At 39.4% G+C, this 21,793-nt stretch overlaps 2 protein-coding genes across 9 annotated transcripts in view; both read left to right on the forward strand.

The window, feature by feature from the left end:
* The window catches only part of HSDL2 (hydroxysteroid dehydrogenase like 2), a 126,221-nt gene extending 113,994 nt beyond the window's left edge, over positions 1–12,227 (forward strand). For all 6 annotated transcript variants that reach the window (XM_033858404.2, XM_019946410.3, XM_019946414.3 and 3 more), the window contains one exon: positions 3,201–12,227. In XM_033858404.2, the coding sequence (XP_033714295.1) occupies positions 3,201–3,313 (113 nt within the window). In that variant the 3' untranslated portion in view covers positions 3,314–12,227. The remainder of the gene's footprint in view (positions 1–3,200) is intronic.
* A 1,642-nt stretch (positions 12,228–13,869) lies between these two features.
* KIAA1958 (KIAA1958 ortholog) overlaps positions 13,870–21,793 on the forward strand; it is a 178,186-nt gene continuing 170,262 nt past the window's right edge. For all 3 annotated transcript variants that reach the window (XM_019946452.3, XM_019946451.2, XM_073806413.1), the window contains exon 1: positions 13,870–14,007. The gene's annotated coding sequence lies outside the window, so the exon portion shown is untranslated. The remainder of the gene's footprint in view (positions 14,008–21,793) is intronic.

Consider the following 21,793-nt stretch of genomic DNA (forward strand, 5'->3'; position numbering starts at 1 on the left):
GAACATTTGCATCACCTCAAAAAGAGAAACCCAGTACCCATTAACTGTTAATCCCATATCCCCCATCTCCTGCCCCTAGCCCTAAGCAACCACTAATCTACTTCCTGTGTCTGTAGATTTCCCTATTCTGGACTTTCATATGAACAGAATCATATATATGGAATTTTTTTGTGTGACTGGCTTCTTTGCAGTGTGTTTCTTCTTTTAGCTTGTTTTCAGGTTTCATTCTGGATGTAGCGTGTATCAGTATTTAATTCTGTTCTTTAAAAATGGAGATGAAATTCACATAACATACAATTAACCATGTAAAGTGTACAGTTCAGTGGTGTTTAACTTACTGCATTCACAGTGCTATGCAACTACCACTTCTCTTTAGTTTCCAAACTTTTTCATCACCCCAGAAGAACACCGTATACCATTTAAGTAACATCCCATTCCAGCCTCCCCCCTCCCATGGGACCTGCTAATATGCTTTCTCTCTCTGGGGATTTGTCTATTCTGGATAGTTTATGTAAATGGAATCATTCAGTATGTGACCTTTTGTGTGTGGCTCTTGTCACTCAGCATAATGTTTTCAAGGTTCATCTAAGTTGTAGCATGTGTCAGTACTTCATTTCTTTCTATGACTATCTGTTGAAAGATATTTTGTTTGGCTGTTATAAACAATGCTGCTATAAACATTTGTGTCCAAGTTTCTGTGTAGATTTATGTTTTCATTTCTCTTTATTGCTGGGTCATATGGTAATTCTATGTTTAACTCTTTGAAGAACTGCGAAAATGTTTTCCATTGCACCTGAACATTTACATTCCTACCAGCAACCTATGAGGGTTTCTATTTATCTGTATCCTTGCCCTCACCAACACTTGTTTTTGTTTTTTGTTTTTTAACAATAGCAGTCCTAGTGAGTATGAGGTAATATCTCATTGTGGTTTTGATTTGCATTTCCCTAATGACAAATGCTGTTCAACTTTTTTTTCATGTGCTTATTGGTCATATGTGTATATTCCTTGAAGAAATGTCTATTCAGGTCCTTTTCCCATTGTAACTGGATTTTTTTATCTGTTTAATTTAATTTTTTTTTTTGAGTTTTAAGAATTCATTCTCCCTGTGTCAGATTACCTGTCAGTGTACTTTTTTCTGGAGCTCTTTGTCTTCTTATTACAATCCAAACAGATAACTCATGGGGAATTCCCTGATCGTCCAGTGGTTAGGACTCCGCGCTTCCAGTGCTGGGGCCCTGGGTTCAATCCCTGGTCAGGGATCCTGCAAGGTGTGTGGTATGGCCAAAAAAAAGAAAAGAAAAGAAAAGAAAAAGAAATGGGTTCTAAACAGATAGCTCATTAAGTCTGCTACACAGCTGTGATCCTAGAAATTTCTGTAACTCTCTCCTGCATTGAATCTCCTGTTTCTTGTATCTCTTTCTTTTTCTTGGTTTACATCCTCATTTTGGTGGCACCCATCCTCCAGTAGCTTCATTAGAAAGGATACATAAGAGGCAATTTTCGTGAGTATCTAAAACTACCTGTATTATCCCAGCACACTGATTATTTGTCTGGGTAGAGATTTCTGTGTTGCAATTCATTTTCCCTCAGAAAATGAAGTCATTGCTCCATCTTCTAAGATTACCATGGAGGATTTGATAGTATTCTTAATCTTTTGTATCCACCACTCCCCTTTCTGAAAGTTTTGGAATCAAAATGATCTCTTTCTCTGTAGTGTTCTGAAATTTCACAATGATACAAGGCTTTTTTTCATTCATCTTCCTGAATACTTGATGGGCTCTTTGGGAATGTATCTTATATTATTTCTTTGATAGCTATCTCAGTTTTCTCAGTTCCCACTTTCTGAAGAAAACATTATATCTCTGATTTAATCATGTTATATTTAGGGCATTATTCTTTCCTTTAACAAAATATATATGTATATATAGTAAGGAAAACTTTATTTCAAAAGATTATTGTGGTGGGGGGGTGCTGGTTCATAGAGAGAGGCTTTTGTAATAGCGGGCGGGGGAATTTTGCAATAGAGAGACTGCTGTGACCAGAAGATTGCAAGTGTCTCCTTTCTATTACATTGTAATATTGTGGATATGTCAAAATCTTAATTTCCAAGAGTTCACTCATGTTTTCTCAGCTTCTTTTTTCTTCTCTTACTGCCCCCTTCTTCCTCCTCACTCTACCCCATTCCATTCCCCTTCACCTGCTTCTCCCACTTCCTCTCTTTTCAATACCCATTTCCTGTGCTTCTCCTCCTCACCCCTTTTCTTCCAGCATCCTGTTGTTGACACATTGTCACAGCTTGTCTTATCAATGAGGACATGAATTACAGAATTTTTAATTTGTTCATTTATTTCGTTTCTGTTTCTTCTATGCCTGCAGTCTCTGTTTCCCCCAAATTGCTTTGATTTGTTTTTGGTTTTGGGGTGATTTTTTTTTTCCTGGTCTCCATTTGCTGCCCATTCATCTTTAACAAGCAAGGCTATGTAAAGCTGATTGGAAGCTGTGTATGCATGAGTGGGGCTGTGGACTGGTGGGTTTCACTGTAGAGTGAGAGAGCAAGGAGCCAGTTTTTTAGCTGAAGCCTAACAGTGAAAAGATTGGGAAATGAGAGTAGCAAATAAAAACAAAGTTCCCTTCTTTCATGGCACTCCTATTTATTATATGTTGTTATTAGCTACAATTCTGTTTTAATGCCCACCATTTTACATGCTGGCATTCCTGTGGTTAAAATACTGCTAAGATGTACTTCTGTGTCCATACACTACACTTTTAATGTCATTTCTTAAGAAAATTATATGCATTTATACCATTTGATTTTTTGACTCTAAACTTGAAATATTAAGAGTTTAATGAACTATAATAGATTGGAAAATAACTAAAATAGATAGTATTTGTTTACTACAGTTCATTTGAGGGCCATCTATTCTTTAGTGTACTGTACATGTCACCTCTTCCGCTTTTTGGTATAATCTTTTGTTGATTGTTGCTTTTATATTATCTCTCATATTACAAGATATTGTTAAAATCTAAATCTAGGAATTGGGATTCCCAAGATACTGATAAAAAGATGCTATAAAAGAAATTTCTGTGTTTCAGAGGTTTATAGAACTCAGAGATTCTTTTTATAAGCATGTTCTTGAAGCGGTACATCCCTAAGGGCACTAATGACTGATTTTTCCTCTCTCATTTTCTCTTTTTAGGGAAACTAAAACCAACAATAGCATTCATGTCAGGAAGATTGAAGATTAAAGGAAACATGGCCCTAGCAATCAAATTGGAGAAGCTAATGAATCAGATGAATGCCAGGCTGTGAAGAGAAAAAAAATGTTGACCGCTAAGCTCAAAAAGTAAAAGGGTTCAATAGTTAAAATTGAATGTTTGTTTTCATCCCTATTATAAGGATATACATGTTTGTTCTGGAAAAAATAGAATTTCTGTATCTATAAGACTTGAAATTGTAATTAAAACAGCTAGCCAACCAAACATAAGCATCATTAAGTAGAATTCTAAGATATTCTATTTTTCTTATTTTGTGAGTTTTGCCCTCTGAGTCCTGTATCTCATACACCATCATCTTCTGGGAAAAGTATTATTAGTAATCAGTTGGGGTCAAGCAGCAACATTACTTTTTTCATATCTTTTTCCCACGTAAAATGAGACTAGTCTGTTTTAAACTTTTCAGTTTAGGATTGTATACTAATGATATTTTAGAGTTTTATAAACTTGTTTTAAAGAAAATCTTCTATATTACATTTTCATAGAAATCACATAATAAACTACTTAATAAATACTATTTGTGAAGACAAATTAAAGAAAAAGTATATTTTGTTAACTACCTTTCTAAGTGTAAGGTATTTTACCTATAGGAAAATATTATTGATGTAATTCAACTAACTGCAGTATATATATCCTATTTTAAAGTATGTAAAAATATCCTAAGATAATTCCTCCCCAGAAGTGTGCACTTGGTCACAGTGTTTTGAAATGAGAACATTAGAATAGATGGTTGTTATGGGCTGAATGGTATGCCCCCTTCATATGTTGAAGTCCTAACCCCAAGAATCTCAGAATTGATTGTATTTGGAGATAAGATCTTTAAAGAGGTGAGTAAAACCCAGGCTTTTAGGGTAGGGTGGGCCATAATCCAGTCTGACTGGTGTCCTTATAAGAGGAAATTTGGACACAAAAGAGAGTCCAAGGAGGCACACACAGAGGAATGACCATGTGAGGACCAGCAAGATGGCAGTCATTTGCAAGCCAAGGAAAGAGGCCTCAGAAGAAACCAAACCTGCTGACACCTTGATCTCAGACTAGTCTCTAGAATTGTAAGAAATTTCTGTTGCTTTAGCCACTCAGTCTGTGGTATTTTGTTATTGTAGTCCTAGTAAACTAATGCAATAGTTTGTTTGTATTTCTGTTACGAACACAAGTTCCTATGCAGTACACACAGTGAGGCCAAACTGAAACATTGGAGTTTGTAGCAGAGAAAGGTTTATTACAGGGCCAAGCAAGGAGAATGGGTGGATTGTGCTCAAAAAACCCAAACTCCCCAATGGTTTTCAGGGAGAAGTTTTTATAGGCAGAATTTGGGGTGAGCGCTGTGTGACTGTCTCCTGATTGGTTGGTGGTGAGGTAACAGAGAGGTGTTTCAGAAATCTTGTGCTCAGCCTGAAGTTACCATCCTCCACCTGGGTGGGGGCGTTAGTTCTTACAGAAGAATGCAAAGATATTGTTATATATATTCCTTGAGGAGGAACCAGGACCCTGCCCCAAGGCTGCACTATTGTTTCTTGACTGCTCCTCCCCTGTTTCTGCATTCCCTCCCTTCCCTGATTAGCAACTGTTTGAATCTGCCCTTTGTAACTCAGTGAAGGTCAAGGAGGCTGAATGAAGCCTATTTCCTACAAACAAGAAATAGGGGATACAGAAAGGCTTTGTACCTAGGATGGCCCCACAGGGTCCTTCTCTGTTTCATTTCTTTTTTTAAAAAAGTTAAACTTATTTTTTTTAAGCTCCTATCTTTCCTTTTAATCAGTTAAAAATACTTGTTCAGTGTAATTCTTTCACTTCTCACCTTCCACTCACTTTAATATTATTGTGCTGTTAAGCAACTTAGCTAATTCTGACATTTTGTAGAATCATAACATTAGGAGCACTTAATCTGTATTTTACAAATCAGGAAACAGAGGATCAGAGATAGGAAAGGACTAGCCCAAGGTCAAAATTAACAAGCCCTTTCCAACAACCTCCCAGTACATTGGCCTTGGATAGAACTTGAAGACCCCACTTCCCCCTCCTTGAAGCCCAGATAGATTGACTTTGATATGGCAGGCTCACAACTCCCTTGGCATCTCCTGTTCATTTCCAGCCACATTAGGATCCCTGTCAGATGTTGCCAGCAGACTCCTTTTCTACTGAAATTTTCTAAAGACTTTTCTTCTTTCTCTGCATTTTCCACATGGCTTCAAAGCTTTGGGAAAATAAAAACTAGAAAATATTGTGAGGCAGGAATTCTGGAGTTTGGTTACTAAAACATGAACTTGCTAATTAAAAGGCCTTAGGATATCAGAAGAAAATCTTTCCACAGGGCCCTGGTTTTCATATCAGTAATTGAGGGAGTTGGATGAGGTCCTCTGCAGCCTGTTTTCGCTTATTATCACTAAGAAGTAGTGAGCAGTCTGTACTATTTTATCAGAAATAAAGGTACCACAGCTACATTGCTAAAGCTTTCTCTCTTGCCACATCCCCCAGCTGCCTTAATGAATTCATGTGTTCCCTTCTCTTGGATCTTGCCCATTAACTGCACTGAGGTTGTAGAGTCTCCCAGAAGTTTTGAATGGCCATTTTGTGTGTGGTTCAGTATCCATTTGACCCCTGTTTCTGAAATAGAATGGTATGGAGGGAAACCATGCCATTTGGCTTTTTAGTGTTTGATGAAGTTATTCAGACATTTTAAAGATGGTTTGTTGCTAGTAATCCTATATTTTAACAAATCCTCTTAAATAGTGCCTTTTTTTTCTTTTTTCTTTTTTTGGCTGTGCCACACGGCTTGTGGGATCTTAGTTCCCCGAGCAGGGATCGAACCTGGCCCCAACAGTGAATGTGCCAAGTCCTAACCACTGGACCACCAGGGAATTCCCTTAAATAGTGCCTCTTAAATAATCCTCTTAAGTAGAAGAAAAGAAGTCTTTTTCCTCTACCTATCTTTTTCCTCTACCTATCTTAAGTTTTCCTGTAAATTAGACTAACAAAAGATAGATTAGCAAGAGAAAAACAAATAGAAGTATTAACATATGCATTGCACATAAACATGGAAGCATTCAGACATGAGTAACTCAAAGATGTGGTTAGAACTTGAGCTTATACAACAATGAACAATAAATTTTTTTGTGAAGGAACAAGACAAAGAGGACTTTCAGTTTCTAGGATAGGAAACTGTAGGAAGGAAAATATACGTACAGTAAGAGTGAGTTTTGTAAGAAACTGCCAAATAGAAAAAAAACTGTCAAAAAAAAAAAAGCTGCCAAATAGTCTTCCAAAGTGGCTGTACCATTTTGCATTCCCACCAGCAGCATGTTCCTGTTGCTCCACATCCTTGTCAGCACTTGGTATTGCCAGGTTTTTGGATTTTAGTCATTCTAACAGGTGTGTGGTAGTATCTCATTGTTGCTTTAATTTGCCATTCCCTTGTGACATATGATGTTGAACATCTTTTCATATGCTTACTTTCCTCTATATCTTCTTTGGTGAGATGTCTGTTGAGGTCTTTGGCCCATTTTTAAATCAGGTTGTTTCCTTATTGTTGCATTTTAAGAGTTCTTTGTATATTTTGGATAACAATCCTTTGTCAGATGTGTCTTTCGTAAATATTTTTTCCCAATCTGTGACTTGCTTTCTCATTCTTTTGACATTGTCTTTTGCGGAGCAGAAGTTTTTCATTTTAATGAAGCCCTGCTTATCAGTCATTTCTTTCATGGATCATGCCTTTGGAGTTGTATCTAAAAAGTCATTGCCATACCCAAGGTCATCTAGGTTTTCTCCTATGATATTTTCTAGGGAGTTTTAGTTTTGCATTTGACATTTAAATCTGTAATCCATTTTGAGTAATTTTTGTGAAAGGTGTAAAGCCTTTGTTTATTTATTATTTTGCATGTGTATATCCAGTTGTTCCAGCACCATTTGTTGAAAAGACTATCTTTGCGCCTTTGTCAAAGGTCAGTTGACTATATTCATGTGGGTATATTTCTAGGCTCTCTATTCTCCTACATTGATCTATTTATCCTTTCACTAATACCACGCTATGTGGTTACTTTAGCTTTATAGTAAGTCTTGAAGTCAGGTAATGTCAATCTTAACTTTGATCTTCAATATTGAGTTGGCTATTCTGGTTCTTTCGCCTCTCCATATAACTTTAGAATAAGTTTTTTCATATTCACAAAATAACTTGCTGGGATTTTGATTGGCTTTGAGTTGAATCTATATATCAACTTGGGATAAACTGATGTTTTGACAGTATTGAGTCTTCCTATCCATGAACATGAAATATCTCTTCATTTATTGTTATTCTTTGATATCTTTCATCACAGTTTGGTAGGTCTTCTTATATAGATCTTGCACATAGTTTGTTAGATTTGTATCTGAATATTTAAATTTTTTGAGTGCTAATATAAATGATAATGTGTTTTACATTTCAAATTTCACTTCATTACTGGTATATAGGAATGTGATTGACTTTTGTATATTAACCTTGTATTTTACAACCTTGCTATAATAATTTATTAGTTCCCAGAAGTTTCTTTGGTAATTTTTATAGCTTTTCTATATAGACAATTATGTCATCTGTGAACAGAGAGTTTTATTTCTTCCTTCCCAACTTGTATACCTTTTATTTCCTTTTAAGTTATTGCATTAGCTAGCACTTCCAGTATGATGTTGAAAAGCAGTAGTGAGAGGGGACATCCCTGCCTTATTCATGATCTTAATGGGAAAGCTTCTAGTTTCTCACCATTAAGTGTGATGTTAGTTGTAGGTTTTTTGTAGATATTCTTTATCAAATTGAGGAAGTTCCCCTCTATTCCTAGCTTACTGAAATATTTTATTATGAGTGGGTGTTGGACTTTGTCAAATGCTTTTTCTGCATCTATTTGTATAATCATGTGATTTTTCTCTTTCAGCCTGTTGATGTGGTAGATTACGTTAATGGACTTTTGAAAGTTGAACCATCCTTGCAAACCTAGGATAAATCCCACTTGGTTGTTTTTATGGCCTATATGTTCTTATGCCCACAAATTTCATATATTGAAATCCTAACCCCCCAAGGAGCCTTTGGGAGGTGATTAGATCATGAGGGTGGGGCCCTTATGACTGGGATTAATGCCCTTATAAAAGAGACCTCAGAGAGAGTTAGCTGGTCCCTTTCACCAAGCGAGGACATGGCAAAAAGGTGCCACCAGTGAATCAGAGCTCAGGCCCTCACCATACACCAGATCTGCCTGTGCCTTGGTCTTGGACTTCCCAGCCTCCAGAACTGTGCAAAATAACTTTCTGTTGTTTTTAAACTACCTAGTCTCTTTTTGTTATAGCAGGCTGAACAGGCTAAGAAAACTGTGCTATGTAAGTCTTTTTATATGTTGTTGGATTCAATTTGCTAATATTGTGTTGAGGATTTTTGCATCTAAGTTCATGAGAGATGTTGGTCTGTAGTTTTCTTGAAATGTCTTTCTTTGGTTTTGGTACTAGGGTAATGCTGGTTTCACAGGATGAATTAGGAATATTTTCTGTTTCTGTCTTCTGAAGGGGACTGTAGAGAACTGGTATAATTTTCTTCCTTAAATGTTTGTTAGCATTCATCAGTGAACCCATCTTGACCTGGTGCTTTCTGTTTTGGGAAGTTATTAATTACCATTTGCTTTATTCCATCTGTTCTGTATATCTTTGTTCTTCTTTTCTGGTCTTCAATTTCTGTCTTCCTTGAAAGAATCTCACAAAATATTTCCATTTCCCATTCCCATCCTTTGTACTACTTTGTCATACATTTTATTTCCACATATGTTTTAAACTCTACAGTATATTGTTTAATATTTTTGATAACAGTGAATTATCCTTTTAAAGATTAAAAAAATGAGAAAAAAGTCTTTAAATTTACCTATATGTTTACTCTTTGCATTGTCAACCTATCCATCACCAACTATCCAAACACATGAACATATCCAAGTTTCCTTCTGCCCCTTTGTAGCCATTTATGCCCATCCTTGATCCCATTTCCAGCAAGTACTGATCTGCTTTCTATAACTATAGATTAGTTTACATTTTCCTGGAATTTACATTAATGGAGCCATACAGTATGTATTTTCTGTTTGGCTTCTTTCAATCTGCATAATTACTTTGAAATTTGTTCTTATCATTACATATATCAATAGTTCATTCCTTTTTATTACTGCTGAGCAGTTTGCCATTATATGAATACACCACAGTTTGTTTATCCATTCACCTGTTGATAGACATTGGGGTAGTTTCCAGCTTTTGGCTATTACAAATAAAGCTTCTGTGAACATTCATGTACCAAGTCCCTGTATTCTCTTGGGTATGAAATGACTGGATCATATGGTGTGCATATATTTAACTTTTTAAGAAATTGCCAAACTTTTTTCCAAAGTGGTTATACTATTTTACATTTCACTAACAATGTATAGGATTTCATTTCTTCACATTTTCATCAACACCTGATATGTAGAGCCTTTTAAATTTTAGCCATTCTAATAAGTATGCAGTAGTATCTAATTGTATTTTAACTTCCATATCCTTGATGAGGATGAGCATCTTTACATGTGCTTATTTGACATGCGTATATCGTCTTGATGAAGTGTCTGCTCAAATCTTTGCCCACATTTATTCCATTGTTTGTTTTATTATTGAATTTTGGGAGCTCTTTATATATTCAGGATACAAGTAATTTTTCAGATATTTGCAAATATTTTCTCCCTTTCAATAGATTGTCTTTTTATTCTCTTACCAGTGATACAGGAATAACAAAATTTTTTTAAATAGATGAGGTTTGGGCTTCCCTGGTGGTGCAGTGTCTAAGAATCTGCCTGCCATTGCAGGGGACACAGGTTCGAGCCCTGGTCTGAGAAAATCCCACATGCCGTGGAGCAACTAAGCCCATGTGCCACAACTACGGAGCCTGCGCTCTAGAGCCTGTGAGCCACAACTACTGAGCCCACATGCCACAGCTACTGAAGCCTGCACACTTAGAGCCCATGCTCTACAACAAGAGAAGCCACCGCAGTGAGAAGCCCGCGCACTGCAACGAAGAGTAGCCCCCATTCGCCGCAACTAGAGAAAGCCCACGCACAGCAACAAAGATACAACACAGCCAAAAATAAAATTTTTAAAAAATAGATGAGGTTCAACTTATCAATCTTTTTCTTTACTGGATCATGCTTTCGGTACAATTCAGAAATCTTTGCCTAACTGAAAACTTACGGAAGTTTTACAGTTTTAAGTTTTGCATTTAGGTGTATTTAGCATTTCAAGTTAATTTTTGTACATGTGCAATGTGTGGATCAAATTTCATATTTCTGACTAGGGAAATCCAATTGTTCCAGCATCATTTGTTGAAAAACAGCAGAATAAAATAAAAATAGAACTTCAGAAATTAAAAAATATAATACATTAAAAAACTTTTCCATAATACAAGTTGAGGTTTCCATTACTGTAAGGTTAATGAAAAATATTGTTTAGTCACGAAAAGCACAAAAGCAATGTTAGTGCAACTTAAAAGTGTACACAATTGACCATATATTTATCTGAGAAAGTACCAAATGATTATAAGGCAGTCACATCCTAGCCAGTCTCTACTACTATAAGTCTAAGAACTTTAATTCTATTTAATTCTTTCCAGCACAGTAAGACAGCCAAAAACTTCTGCTTAGATTTTTTTTTTTTTTTTTTCCTGTTAACAACTGCTTTCTGCTTGATTTCCTGGCTTCTTGCCCCTTGCATGAACAGGCTAGGAATCAGCAAATGCTTTGAGGGAAAATATGTAGAATGACTGACTCCTTTTACTGTGATTGCCTTTCTTCTGGGATCTTAGCATCTCAAGCCCTAGTTACCCTGATAGACTTGACCTCCAAAATTTGTATCTCCAGCCCAATCAGACTATTGAAAGCTCTAGGATGCCTCTCTCAGATTTCTATACTCCTAGACACAGATCAACAATGCCATAAGGAGGAAACATGGCTTAGGATGGAGGATTCACTTCATCATGTTTCCCTTCTTGCTGGGCTCTTGGGAATCTCAAGCCTTGGCTGCCTGGATTGCTGTATAACAGGTTTAAACAGGCTTTTATTTTTTTTTAATGCAGCTTTTTATAGCTTTTAGTGGGAGAGTTAGTTTGTTCAACAAGGTACCTCATCATAGCTGGAAGCCTGCATCATTTAAAAAACTCATCAAGGTGGAAATATCCTTTAAACAAATGGGACTGCATTTAAATAGTTAATTGTGGTAAAAAACAAATAATACAAAATTTATCCCTTTGACCATTTTCAAGTGTACAGGTCAGTGGTTTATCCTCACATTGTTGTGTATCAGATCTCTAGAACTTTTTCATCTTGCAAAACTAAAACTCTATACTCATGGAACAACAACTCTCCATAATCCCCTCATTCCCTGGCAACCACCATAATACCCTGTTTCCATGATTGTGGCAACTCTAGGTACCTTATATAAGTGATTTTGACAACTCTAGGTACCTTATATACAGTATTTGTTGTTTTGCGGCTGGTTTATTTCACTTAGTGTAATGTCCTCAAGGTTCATCTATGTTGTAGCATGTGACAGGGTTGCTTTTTTAAGGCTGAATAATACTCTGTATGTATATGCCACATTTTGTTTATCCATTCATCCATCCTTGGACATTTTGGTTGCTTCCATCTCTGGGCTATTGTGAATAATGGTGCAGTGAACATGGGTTGCAAATGCCTCTTTAAGTTCTTGCTTCAAATTCTTTTGGATATATATACCTAGAGGTGGGATTTCTGGATCACATAGTAATTCCATTTTTAGTTTTTTGAGGACCCTCCATAGTGTTTTCCATAGTGGCAGCACCATTTTATATTTCTCCCAGCAATGCACAGGATTTCAATTTTCCCACAGGATTATGTACTTGAAACATGTGGCGATTAACTGTTTTTTCTTTTTTCTAATAAATTTATTTTATTTATTTATTTTTGGCTGCATTGTGTCTTTGTTGCTGCACGTGGGCTTTCTCTAGTTGTGGCAAGCAGGGGCTACTCTTCGTAGCGGTGTGCGGGCTTCTCATTGCAGTGGCTTCTCTTGTTGCGGAGCACAGGCTGTAGGCGTGCAGGCTTTAGTAGTTGTGGCATGTGGGCTCAGTAGTTGTGGCACATAGGCTCTACAGCGCAGGCTCAGTAGTTGTGGTGGATGGGCTTAGTTGCTCTGTGGCATGTGGGATCTTCCTGGCCCAGGGATTGAACTGGTGTCCCCTGCATTGGCAGGCAGATTCTTAACCACTGCACCACCAGGAAAGTCCCTGGTTTTTTTTCTTTTTTTTGGACACATTATTTATCAAAAATGTTTAAAGATTTTTAAATTCAGCCAGGAGGAGTGTTGATAGACACAGGTGTTAGGAATCCTTTCTCCTTTGTTCAGAAGTTAGTCTCTTTTTCTGCTCAGTCATACTCTTTTCTCCCCTCACTTACCCCAGGGTAGGAGGGAATGAGGTTTCCCTGTCACAGCTGGGGTGAGGCCAAGATGTCAGCACTACATATGGCTAATCAGATATGCTTTAAATGATAGTTATTGCCATTATTATTATTTTGGAGATGCTTAGGGCTGTAAGTAGAAAGGAGCACAGAGACAGACTGCCTGGGACGAATCTGGGTTCCTCCTACTATGTGATCTTGGGCAGCTTTCTTACTGTCTCTGTGCCTCAGTTTCCTCCTGTGCAAAACAGCAATGCTAACAAGACCCATTTCATAGAGTTCTTAGGATTAAGCAAATTAATATTCGCTAAGCACTTAGTGTAAGTACTATGAAAGTGTTTGGTGGATAAGATAAAGGTGGAGGGCGCCTGGTCCAGCCTTACCTCCCTTGTGCCGAGCTGTGCAGGTGGTCTTATTATATGCTTCCCGGTCTTAGTGTGTTTTAGGTGTTATTCAGCAGACCGGCTCCCTCCACGGGATGGGTGCGTGTGGTTGTAGCTGTATTAGAAACTTCCACCGGGTAGCGGTGACTGTGGGTTGTACGTCTGTCGATCGGAGGTGTTCTTGCACATGCCTGGATGTAGAAGTGACTCCACTCAGCGCGTTAAAACAGGTATCACACGCCTGGCAGACCCAGGGTCTTGCAAGGAGGTCTGATCCTGGCGTTTAGGTGGAGCTGTACGGAGCTGCGAAGGGCAGCGGGGGCCGCGGGCCTGGGGCGTGTGGCAGGAGGGGGGGTGCTGCCCAGTTGAGAACGCTGAGGGGATCGTGGCTCCCACGCCTGTCGGGCTGCGGAGACCGAGCTCGTGGTCGCGTGTCTGTAGCAGGAGGGTCGGTCCACACCTCCTCCGGACAGCCTCCGCCGCTAGCTCGGTGCGCGTCGTGGGAGGGCCGTTACACACTTCCTGTGGGTCTCCCGGACCACAGCGCGTTTCCGGTGCCGGCTGGAGGCCGGGGTCCGAGCCCCCGCCCCGCTCGCCGGCCCCGCCCCCGCCCGCGCCCCGCCCCCCGCCTGCCCGCCGCGTTCGGAGTCGGGCGCGCGGAGCTCGGGGCGCACGGAGCGGCGCGCGCCGGTCGGCGGAGCCAGGCTGGCGCCCCCGCCCCCAGCCCCTCGGTCCGTCGCCCGTCCGGCGCCTTCCCGTTCTACTTGCCTTCGCTCCCCGGCCCTGTGGCCGCGCTCCCTCCCTTCCCTCCGTCCCGCCCCCTCCAGCCCCTGCTGCCCGGCTCCTACAGGCCCCCTCGCTGCCCGCGTTCCTATGGACAGACGCACAGACACCTGCAGGTGGGTGAGAGCCCGCGCGCGGGGCGGGGACGAGCGCGCCAACGCTGCGCCCGGGACCGGGAGCCCCTTTGTGTGGGGGGCGGTCGCACTGGCGTCCGCGCCGCTTCCCCCCCGCCGGCGGCCTAGCAGTGACCCGGCTGAACCCTCCTTTTGTTCCTCTGGGCTTGTGGGGGGGGTGGCGCGAGAAGGCCGAGAGTCAGGGCTGAGAGCCGGGCGGCCGGACGTTGCCGGCGACGGCCTCGGGGGCGTGAGGGGGTAGAAACCCCCGGCGGCCGAGCGAGCGGCGGCCGCGGCTCTGGGTTGTCTCTCTGGGGCCGGCCCGCCGCCCAGCGTCTCCTGTCGCCGCCGCGGCCGCGGGCGCGCTGCGTGGGTCTGGCTCGCCCGCTCCCTCTCTGGGGTTTGTTGGAGGTGGGAAGGAGGGCGGGAAAGGGGAAAGAAAAGATCTGCTCTCTTAGTTTTCAAGTCTTGAGGAGGTTATGGAGAGAGAGGGAGAGAGGTGTTTCGGTGCTTTGCCAGACTTGTTTCCCTCCCGCGAGGCACGCCAAGGTGCGTTTGGGGCGTGTGTGAAGGAACGTGCATCGCTTGCGTCCCTTATTTATTGTTTCTGACGGAGAAGGGCTTTCTCCGAAGGGCTCTTCCGCCCCCCCAACCCGTCTGAGGCTGCGCACAGTGATTTGTGTTTGTTATCAAATACATCGAGAAATAGATTTCCCTCGGTAGGAGAAGGTTGGGCTGACCAAAATCAGTGTTTTTTAGTATTCTGATGGCTTTCTTTCTTTCTCTCTTTCTTTCTCTTTCTTTCTTTCTTCTTTCTTTCTTTCTGATAAGGACTTAAAGGCAAGAAATAAAAGATGAATATGGTTGTGATGGTTACATATATGTATAACTTTTGGAGGTAAAGTTTTGTTATTTCCCAGACTCCTTAGGTTTAACATGACAGAATCTTCTACCTATTAAATAAACAGTTAACAAGTAAGTCACTTCCACAGTGGAGGTTAGACTGGAGTGCGATAAACAATTATCTAACTTTCTGTCCAGGCTAAAACCTTTATTTTTGCTGGGTTAAGATATGAGATCTTTCACGACATATGGGGAGAACATGAACGTTAGAACTGATCATCTCTCCCTGTGATTGTGCTTTCCCTATTTTATTATATGTATTTATGTATTCTCTGTTTATAACCCAACGACTGTGTTGTATATGGTGGATATAACTTTTGAAAAGCACTGTAAGTGATATTTCTGATTTGTATTATTTATATGTTTTTTATGAACAGTTGCTATGTATTTGTAGATACTCAGATAATAAATGAAGTTGCATAAGCACCCAGAAAATTAATTTTCCAGATTCAGTTTTTTTTAATGGGTTTTTTTTTTTTTTTTTTTGGCTGCATTGGGTCTTCGTTGCACGGGCTTTCCCTACTTGCGGGGGGGCTACTCTTCGTTGTGGTGGGCGAGCTTCTCATTGCAGTGGCTTCTCGTTGCGGAGCTTGGGCTCTAGGCGCGTGGGCTTCAGTAGTTGTGGCACGCGGGCTCTAGAGCACAGGCTCAGTAGTTGTGGGGCACGGGCTTAGTTGCTCTGTGGCATGTGGGATCTTCCCAGACCAGGCCTTGAACCCGTGTCCCCTGCATTGGCAGGCGGATTCTTAACCACTGCACCACCAGGGAAGCCCTTCCAGATTCAGAGTTTAACGCAGGTGTGGATTTATATCTTTGCATTCACCTCTATCTACTGCTCATTTCTGGAGACTTTTTTTTTTTTTGCTTATTGTTTGAGAATCCATATTGACAAACTTAAATCTGATGGTTACCAAGGAGATCAAAAAAGAAAACACAGTTTTGGGGACACGCAGTTATATGTACAGCTATATGTAGGAAATGTAGTCTTTCTTAAAAAATAAAAGTATTATCATCCAAACATGAAGGAAAATTATTATGGTGGAAAAAATATTTGCTATTTAAATTTTTGTCAAGTAACATGTAGAAATTTGTCAGAAAACAATATACAATTTAATATAGTGTTAACTAGGCAAACTGATTTTTGTCATTATAAAGAGGAGACAGTTTAGTATGCCTAAAATAGTGGTCTTTTTCTAGGAGAAAAATGTATCCTAGATTCTTGTCCTAGTTTTACATTAACACATTAATATTATTTCATGCCTTATTTTGTAAATGCCTGGAGTGTACATTTTTGTACACTTTACTTAAAACTTAGAAGAGGGTACATCTAACAAAGGTCATGCCAGCCTCTTTGATTAGTTCCTGTTTTGACTTCTGTTCTAGATTAGATAAATGAATTTAAACTCTGCACAGAGCTCAGTGCCAGGTGCTGGTAGGCCCTTGAGCAAGATACCTCTTCCTTTTCTAATAAGGATGGCCCAAAGAGGCTAAGTGTTGAAATTTGTTCAGACTTTACCATGAATGGTGGTATAGAGTTCTAAAACACTTCCAGAGTTTCAGCTCTTTAGATACAGACTCTTCATCAGCTCTTCCCAGTATTAAAAAAGGTAAGCTAACAAATTGAATTGCATGTTTATGTATTTGTTTACATGGCTGTCAGTTGTAGCATTAAGGTTTAATGGAGTCACTGTGTAAACTAAACATTAAGAGTGTGGCCTGCATTGAGAATTGCTTGACAGAGTTGTAGCTGTGTCTAACAGTTTTCTGGGATTGGCATGGTGTGTTTACTTAGGCTGGCTAAAAGATAACACCTGGTTTTTTTGTTTTGTTGTTTGACTGTGATATGTAGATATTAATTGTTTTGTGCTTTGTTTTTCTATAATTAACGGTACTATTTTAGTTAATCAGAAGCATTCCAGAGACTCATAATTTCATCTGATTTTTCGTCTGGTATGTTGATGTTTAGGAAGGCATGTAAATTATTTTTCACATCTCATCGTTGAAATTTTTTTCTGCTGCTTTTGATACTATGACAAATGCTTCCAGAAATTTTGAATTTGCGTAAAGTTGCGTTTTAAATGTATCAGTAGCTGAGCAGTGGAATCTGATATTTACCAGTTTTTTTTTTTTTTAACAACACTAAGCTCTCCACGGTTAAATTTGATAGGCTTTAAAATCCATAGACTTTTCTAGTCTTTTCCTGTTTGTTAGTTATTAGTGTGGTACCATTAAAAGACACTTAAAATGGGGCTTCCCTGGTGGCGCAGTGGTTGGGGGTCCGCCTGCCGATGCAGGGGACACGGGTTCGTGCCCCGGTCCGGGAAGATCCCACATGCCGCGGAGCGACTGGGCCCATGAGCCATGGCCGCTGAGCCTGCGCGTCCGGAGCCTGTGCTCCGCGGCGGGAGAGGCCACAGCAGTGAGAGGCCTGCGTACCGCAAAAAAAAAAGACACTTAAAATGTTCACTTTATGTTACCTGGAACCCTCAAACGACTAGTATTATCATTAGTAATAACCAGGGGGAAAGCTGAAAAGTTAACAATTTTATTCTTTATAAAAGATCTGGGACTTTCAAGTTCTTTTTCCTAAAGTTTTTTGTAGCTTGGGAAAGTAGGCCTGACTGTGAGAGGTGCGGACAGTGACCTCTCGTTCCAGCCTTTATCGTCCTGCGTTGTTTAAGAGCAGTACATACCCTTGCTGCTTGCCGAAAATGCAGAATTCATTCTTGGACTAATATTCTGCTACCAGATGTATGAGGCTGGCTCTAAAGAAGCTTTTTCTCTTAAATACTGTCAAAAATAGAGAAGCTGAAGATTGGAGAGAAGCCATTTATTTTGAACAGTTTACTTTTTGACAGTTTGTGTTTGTAAAGAAACCTGCTCATAATATTTAGTGAAGAGACCTACATAGTCGCCTGAAGAAACCCCACAGGTTTCTTTTTTGCCTTGAAGAAAGTTTCCATAGAGCTTAACTCTTCCATGGTACTTCTTGACTTTGCTTCTGATTAGTTGATTTATGGACTTTATTTACCAGCATGATTGGAGAATTCTTTTGCTATACTGAAATTGCACTCTGCCTGTGCTCTCCTCTGTTTCCTAGGTAACAAATGCACTGCACAGATTCCATAATGAGGACTGTGGTTGGCTAGTTACAGTGTAAATTCTGTTATTTGGTAAAGCTTAGTCTCAAATTCAAATAAAGGTCAAGAAACCAAAAGTACTGAAAATGCAAATTTTTGCATTTTATTTTGTATGCAGTGTCAACAAAGTGTAATACCCTTTTCTGGAGAAAGGCAAATTATGCAGCAGTATTCATGTTTGTTTTGCAGAGTCTCACACTTAAACCGTTGGAGAGCTTTTTGAGTATTGCATATTGGTAAAACCAGTGTCTCTAGTGACAAAGAAGATGTATTTCAGAAACACTTTATCAGAGCCCGTGAGCCATGGCTGCTGAGCCTGCGTGTCTGGAGCCTGTGCTCCACAAGGGGAGAGGCCACAGCAGTGAGAGGCCCGTGTACCGCAAAAAAAAAAAAAAAAGAAAAGAAACACTTTATCACACTTAAAGTAATATAGAAAGCAAAGGGATGTGGTCTAGGACATCAGTAATTGGTCCTTTTGTACTGAAAGAAAAGTAGCATCAAAAGATAAATTGTGCAACTTTATGTTATTTAAATTTAAAAAACTTTAAGAAGACATTAAATCATTTAAGAAACTTTTTAAAACATTGAAAGTCTTACCACAAATGGTGCAGTTTTCTTCCAGCTTTTTTCCCCCTCTGATCTGCCTGAATGTTGACCAGCCTGGCACAAGGGAGCAGGGATTCAAGTTGGAGAATTGCTTTCCCCTCCACCTTACTTCCTCTTGGGCCTCTGTAGCTCTGGATGCAGGGCAAGAAGTAGTGCAGCTGCTAGTAATGATTACCTGTTTGTTCAAAAACAAAAAACACAAAAATAACTTTCAAAGAATTCCATTAATACCCATTGCAAACATCTTTTCGTTTGATACCTGAAAACTTTTTTTTATTTGTTAATCATCAAGGATTCCATTAGCTGAAATTTTTTTTTTAAATTCTTTTGAGTTCTAGAGAATTATCCAGAGTTGCCTCCATTACTCTCCCTTCTTGGCTGAATTGTTTTTGGGTTATTTTACCTTTTTACCTTTTTAGTTCATTAAAATGTCAGGAATAGGACATATCTCGGTTGGATTTCTCTCTTCTTGATTTTTCTCAAAACTGACACTACTTTAACCTCTTCCGTCCTTTTCTACTTGCCAATATTGTGTCCCTTCACTTTTCCCTTGTCAGTATCTTCCCTGTTTTCCCTTGTAAATACTTCACTGTTTAAAAAATTTTATTGTTGCATATAAGCCATAATCACCACATAGCAAAAGCTCTACTTTTTCTGTTACAAGGCTTCATACTTAGTGGAATATTATCAATATCTGAACTCTTACCCAACTAGGACTACTTTCTCTCTCTAGCCTGTATTCGTTTTTAAGGGCTGCTGAAACAAAGTATGACAGACTGGGTGGCTTCAACAACAAAAATTTATTTATTTTTTACAGTTCTGGAAGCTATAAGATGTTGGCAGGGTTGGATTCTTCTAAGGCCTCTCTCCTTGGCTTGTAGATCGTTGTTTTCCTTAGGTATCTTCACATGGTCCTTCCTATGTGCCCCTCTGTGACCTAATCTCCTCTCTTCCTGTAAGGACATCAGTCTATATCCTTAGGATTCACCCAAATGACCTCATTTACCTTAATTACCTCTTTAAAGGCCCAATCTCCAAATACAGTCTCATTCTGAAGTACTGGGGGTTAGGACTTCAGTGTATGAATTTGGAGGGAACACAATTCAGCTGATAATACAGCCTCTTCCTCCACCAATGTCTTTCATACATACATACATACATACATACTTCATTCCATATGTGTAATTTTATAGTGGTTTTCATCTTTTATACCTTTTTTACTCTCTTGGCATTTTTTCACTTGAGTGCAAGGTCCAGTAGACAGCAATATGATCAACTTCGTATGCCATTAAAAATAATTAAAGTGGGGAGTTAAAGGCTTTATTTTGTTTTTATTCACTCTTCATATTATTTTTAAATACTTTATTTTGGATAGTTTAAAGTAGAAAATTCTTAATCATCGGTTTCAAATGCAGGAGAATCTCAGTGTAGCCAAATTTAGTGAAACTGCTGATGCTGTTTTCTTGTGAATTCTAAGGACATGTTTCTTTTGGTGCTCTTTTTCAGATATTGGCCTTGCTACTTGCATGGTAAATTACACGCCATTCTGATCAGTTCACACCTTCCTTGGCTGATGACTCTTGAATCTGATATCCACTCAGGGCCTCTCTGCTGAAATCCAGATGTATACAACAACCAACTGGACACAGTCATTTGATCTGCCACAAACACTTCACATTCAGCATGCCCAAAACTTGATTTATCTTTCTCTTCATATCTGTCTTTTCTTGTGTTCCCTAGCTTAGTGAGTGGTACTATTTCCATACATTTTCCCAGTCCAGAAATTTAGGAGTTATCTGTGATGCCTCCGTTATTCTCAGTCCTGTCTTCCATACATAATCAAGTGCCTAGACCAGTCAATTCCTGCTCCCTAAGATTTCTTAGTTCTGTCTGTTCACCCCATACAAGTCACAAACTACTCTGTCACCTTTGCCCATCATTGGTTTTAGTTCTACAGTTGAATATATTCAGTGTACAACGTAAGTCCTTGTGCTAAGGCTTCTATAATCATCATTTGATAGTCTGAAGCTCAATGAATCCACATAAACAGCTTGTGTGAGTAATATCTTCTGTCTTTCATATTTAAAACTGTTCATCTGTGGCTTTTAAACTTGAAGGGCATTTTGGCTGAATATAATTACTTAGCCTGCATTTTCTTCCCTCAAATACCTTTTTTTTTCTTTTAATGTTTGCATCTCTCTTTTTTTTAAAAGTAATTTTATTTTATTTATTTATTTATTTATGTCTGCGCTGCATTCGGGATCTTAGTTCCCAGACCAGGGATTGAACCTGCACACCCTGCAGTGGAAGCGCAGAGTCTTAACCACTGGACCACTGGAGAATTCCCCTTTCCTCAAGTATCTTAAATATGTTATTCTGTTTTAAGATTTGACAAAACTTTTCTTTAAAAGGCCAAATAGTAATTATTTTAGGCTTTGTGGGCCATAGGTCACTGTCACAATTATTTAACTGTGCCATGTCAGTGCAAAAGCAGCCGTAGAGAATATATAAATGAACAAGCATGACTGTGTTCCAGTAAAACTTTATTTACAGAACTGGACAGTGGGCTAGATTTGGTACATAAGCCATAGTTTGCTGAGTCCTACTGTACTGTATTCTGATAAAAAGTGTTGTCAGAGTCTAATACCGATATGATTTTCTTTCTTCTTTAAGTGTCTTTATCTTTTTTCCTAGATGCCCAAAGGACATTCCCCCCCCCCACCACACACCTTTTATTTATTTATTTATTTATTTATTTTGGCTGTGCTGGGTCTTTGTTGTAGCACATGGGCTCTTTGTTGTGGCTTGCGGGGCTTCTCTAGTTGTGGTGCGTGGGCTTACTTGCAGTATGTGGGATGTTATTTCCCTGATCAGGGATTGAACCCAGCCCCCCTGCATAACCACTGGACCACCCACCAGGGAAGTCTCCCTTCATCTTTAAAGGCAAATAATTTTACTAGAATACATCTTAAGTGTTGGCTGTTCTCTGTTAATTTTTCCAGATACACAATGGGTGTTTTATTATGTTGGCTCAAATTTTTTAAAAAAATATTTTCATCAGTTATATATTTATTCTTTTCCATTATTTTTATTTTCTTCCTTGAGGTCTTCTGTTACATAATGTTGAATCTTCTTTGCTT

The sequence above is a fragment of the Tursiops truncatus genome, chromosome 6 (assembly GCF_011762595.2).
Source record: "Tursiops truncatus isolate mTurTru1 chromosome 6, mTurTru1.mat.Y, whole genome shotgun sequence".
NCBI lineage: Eukaryota > Metazoa > Chordata > Mammalia > Artiodactyla > Delphinidae > Tursiops > Tursiops truncatus.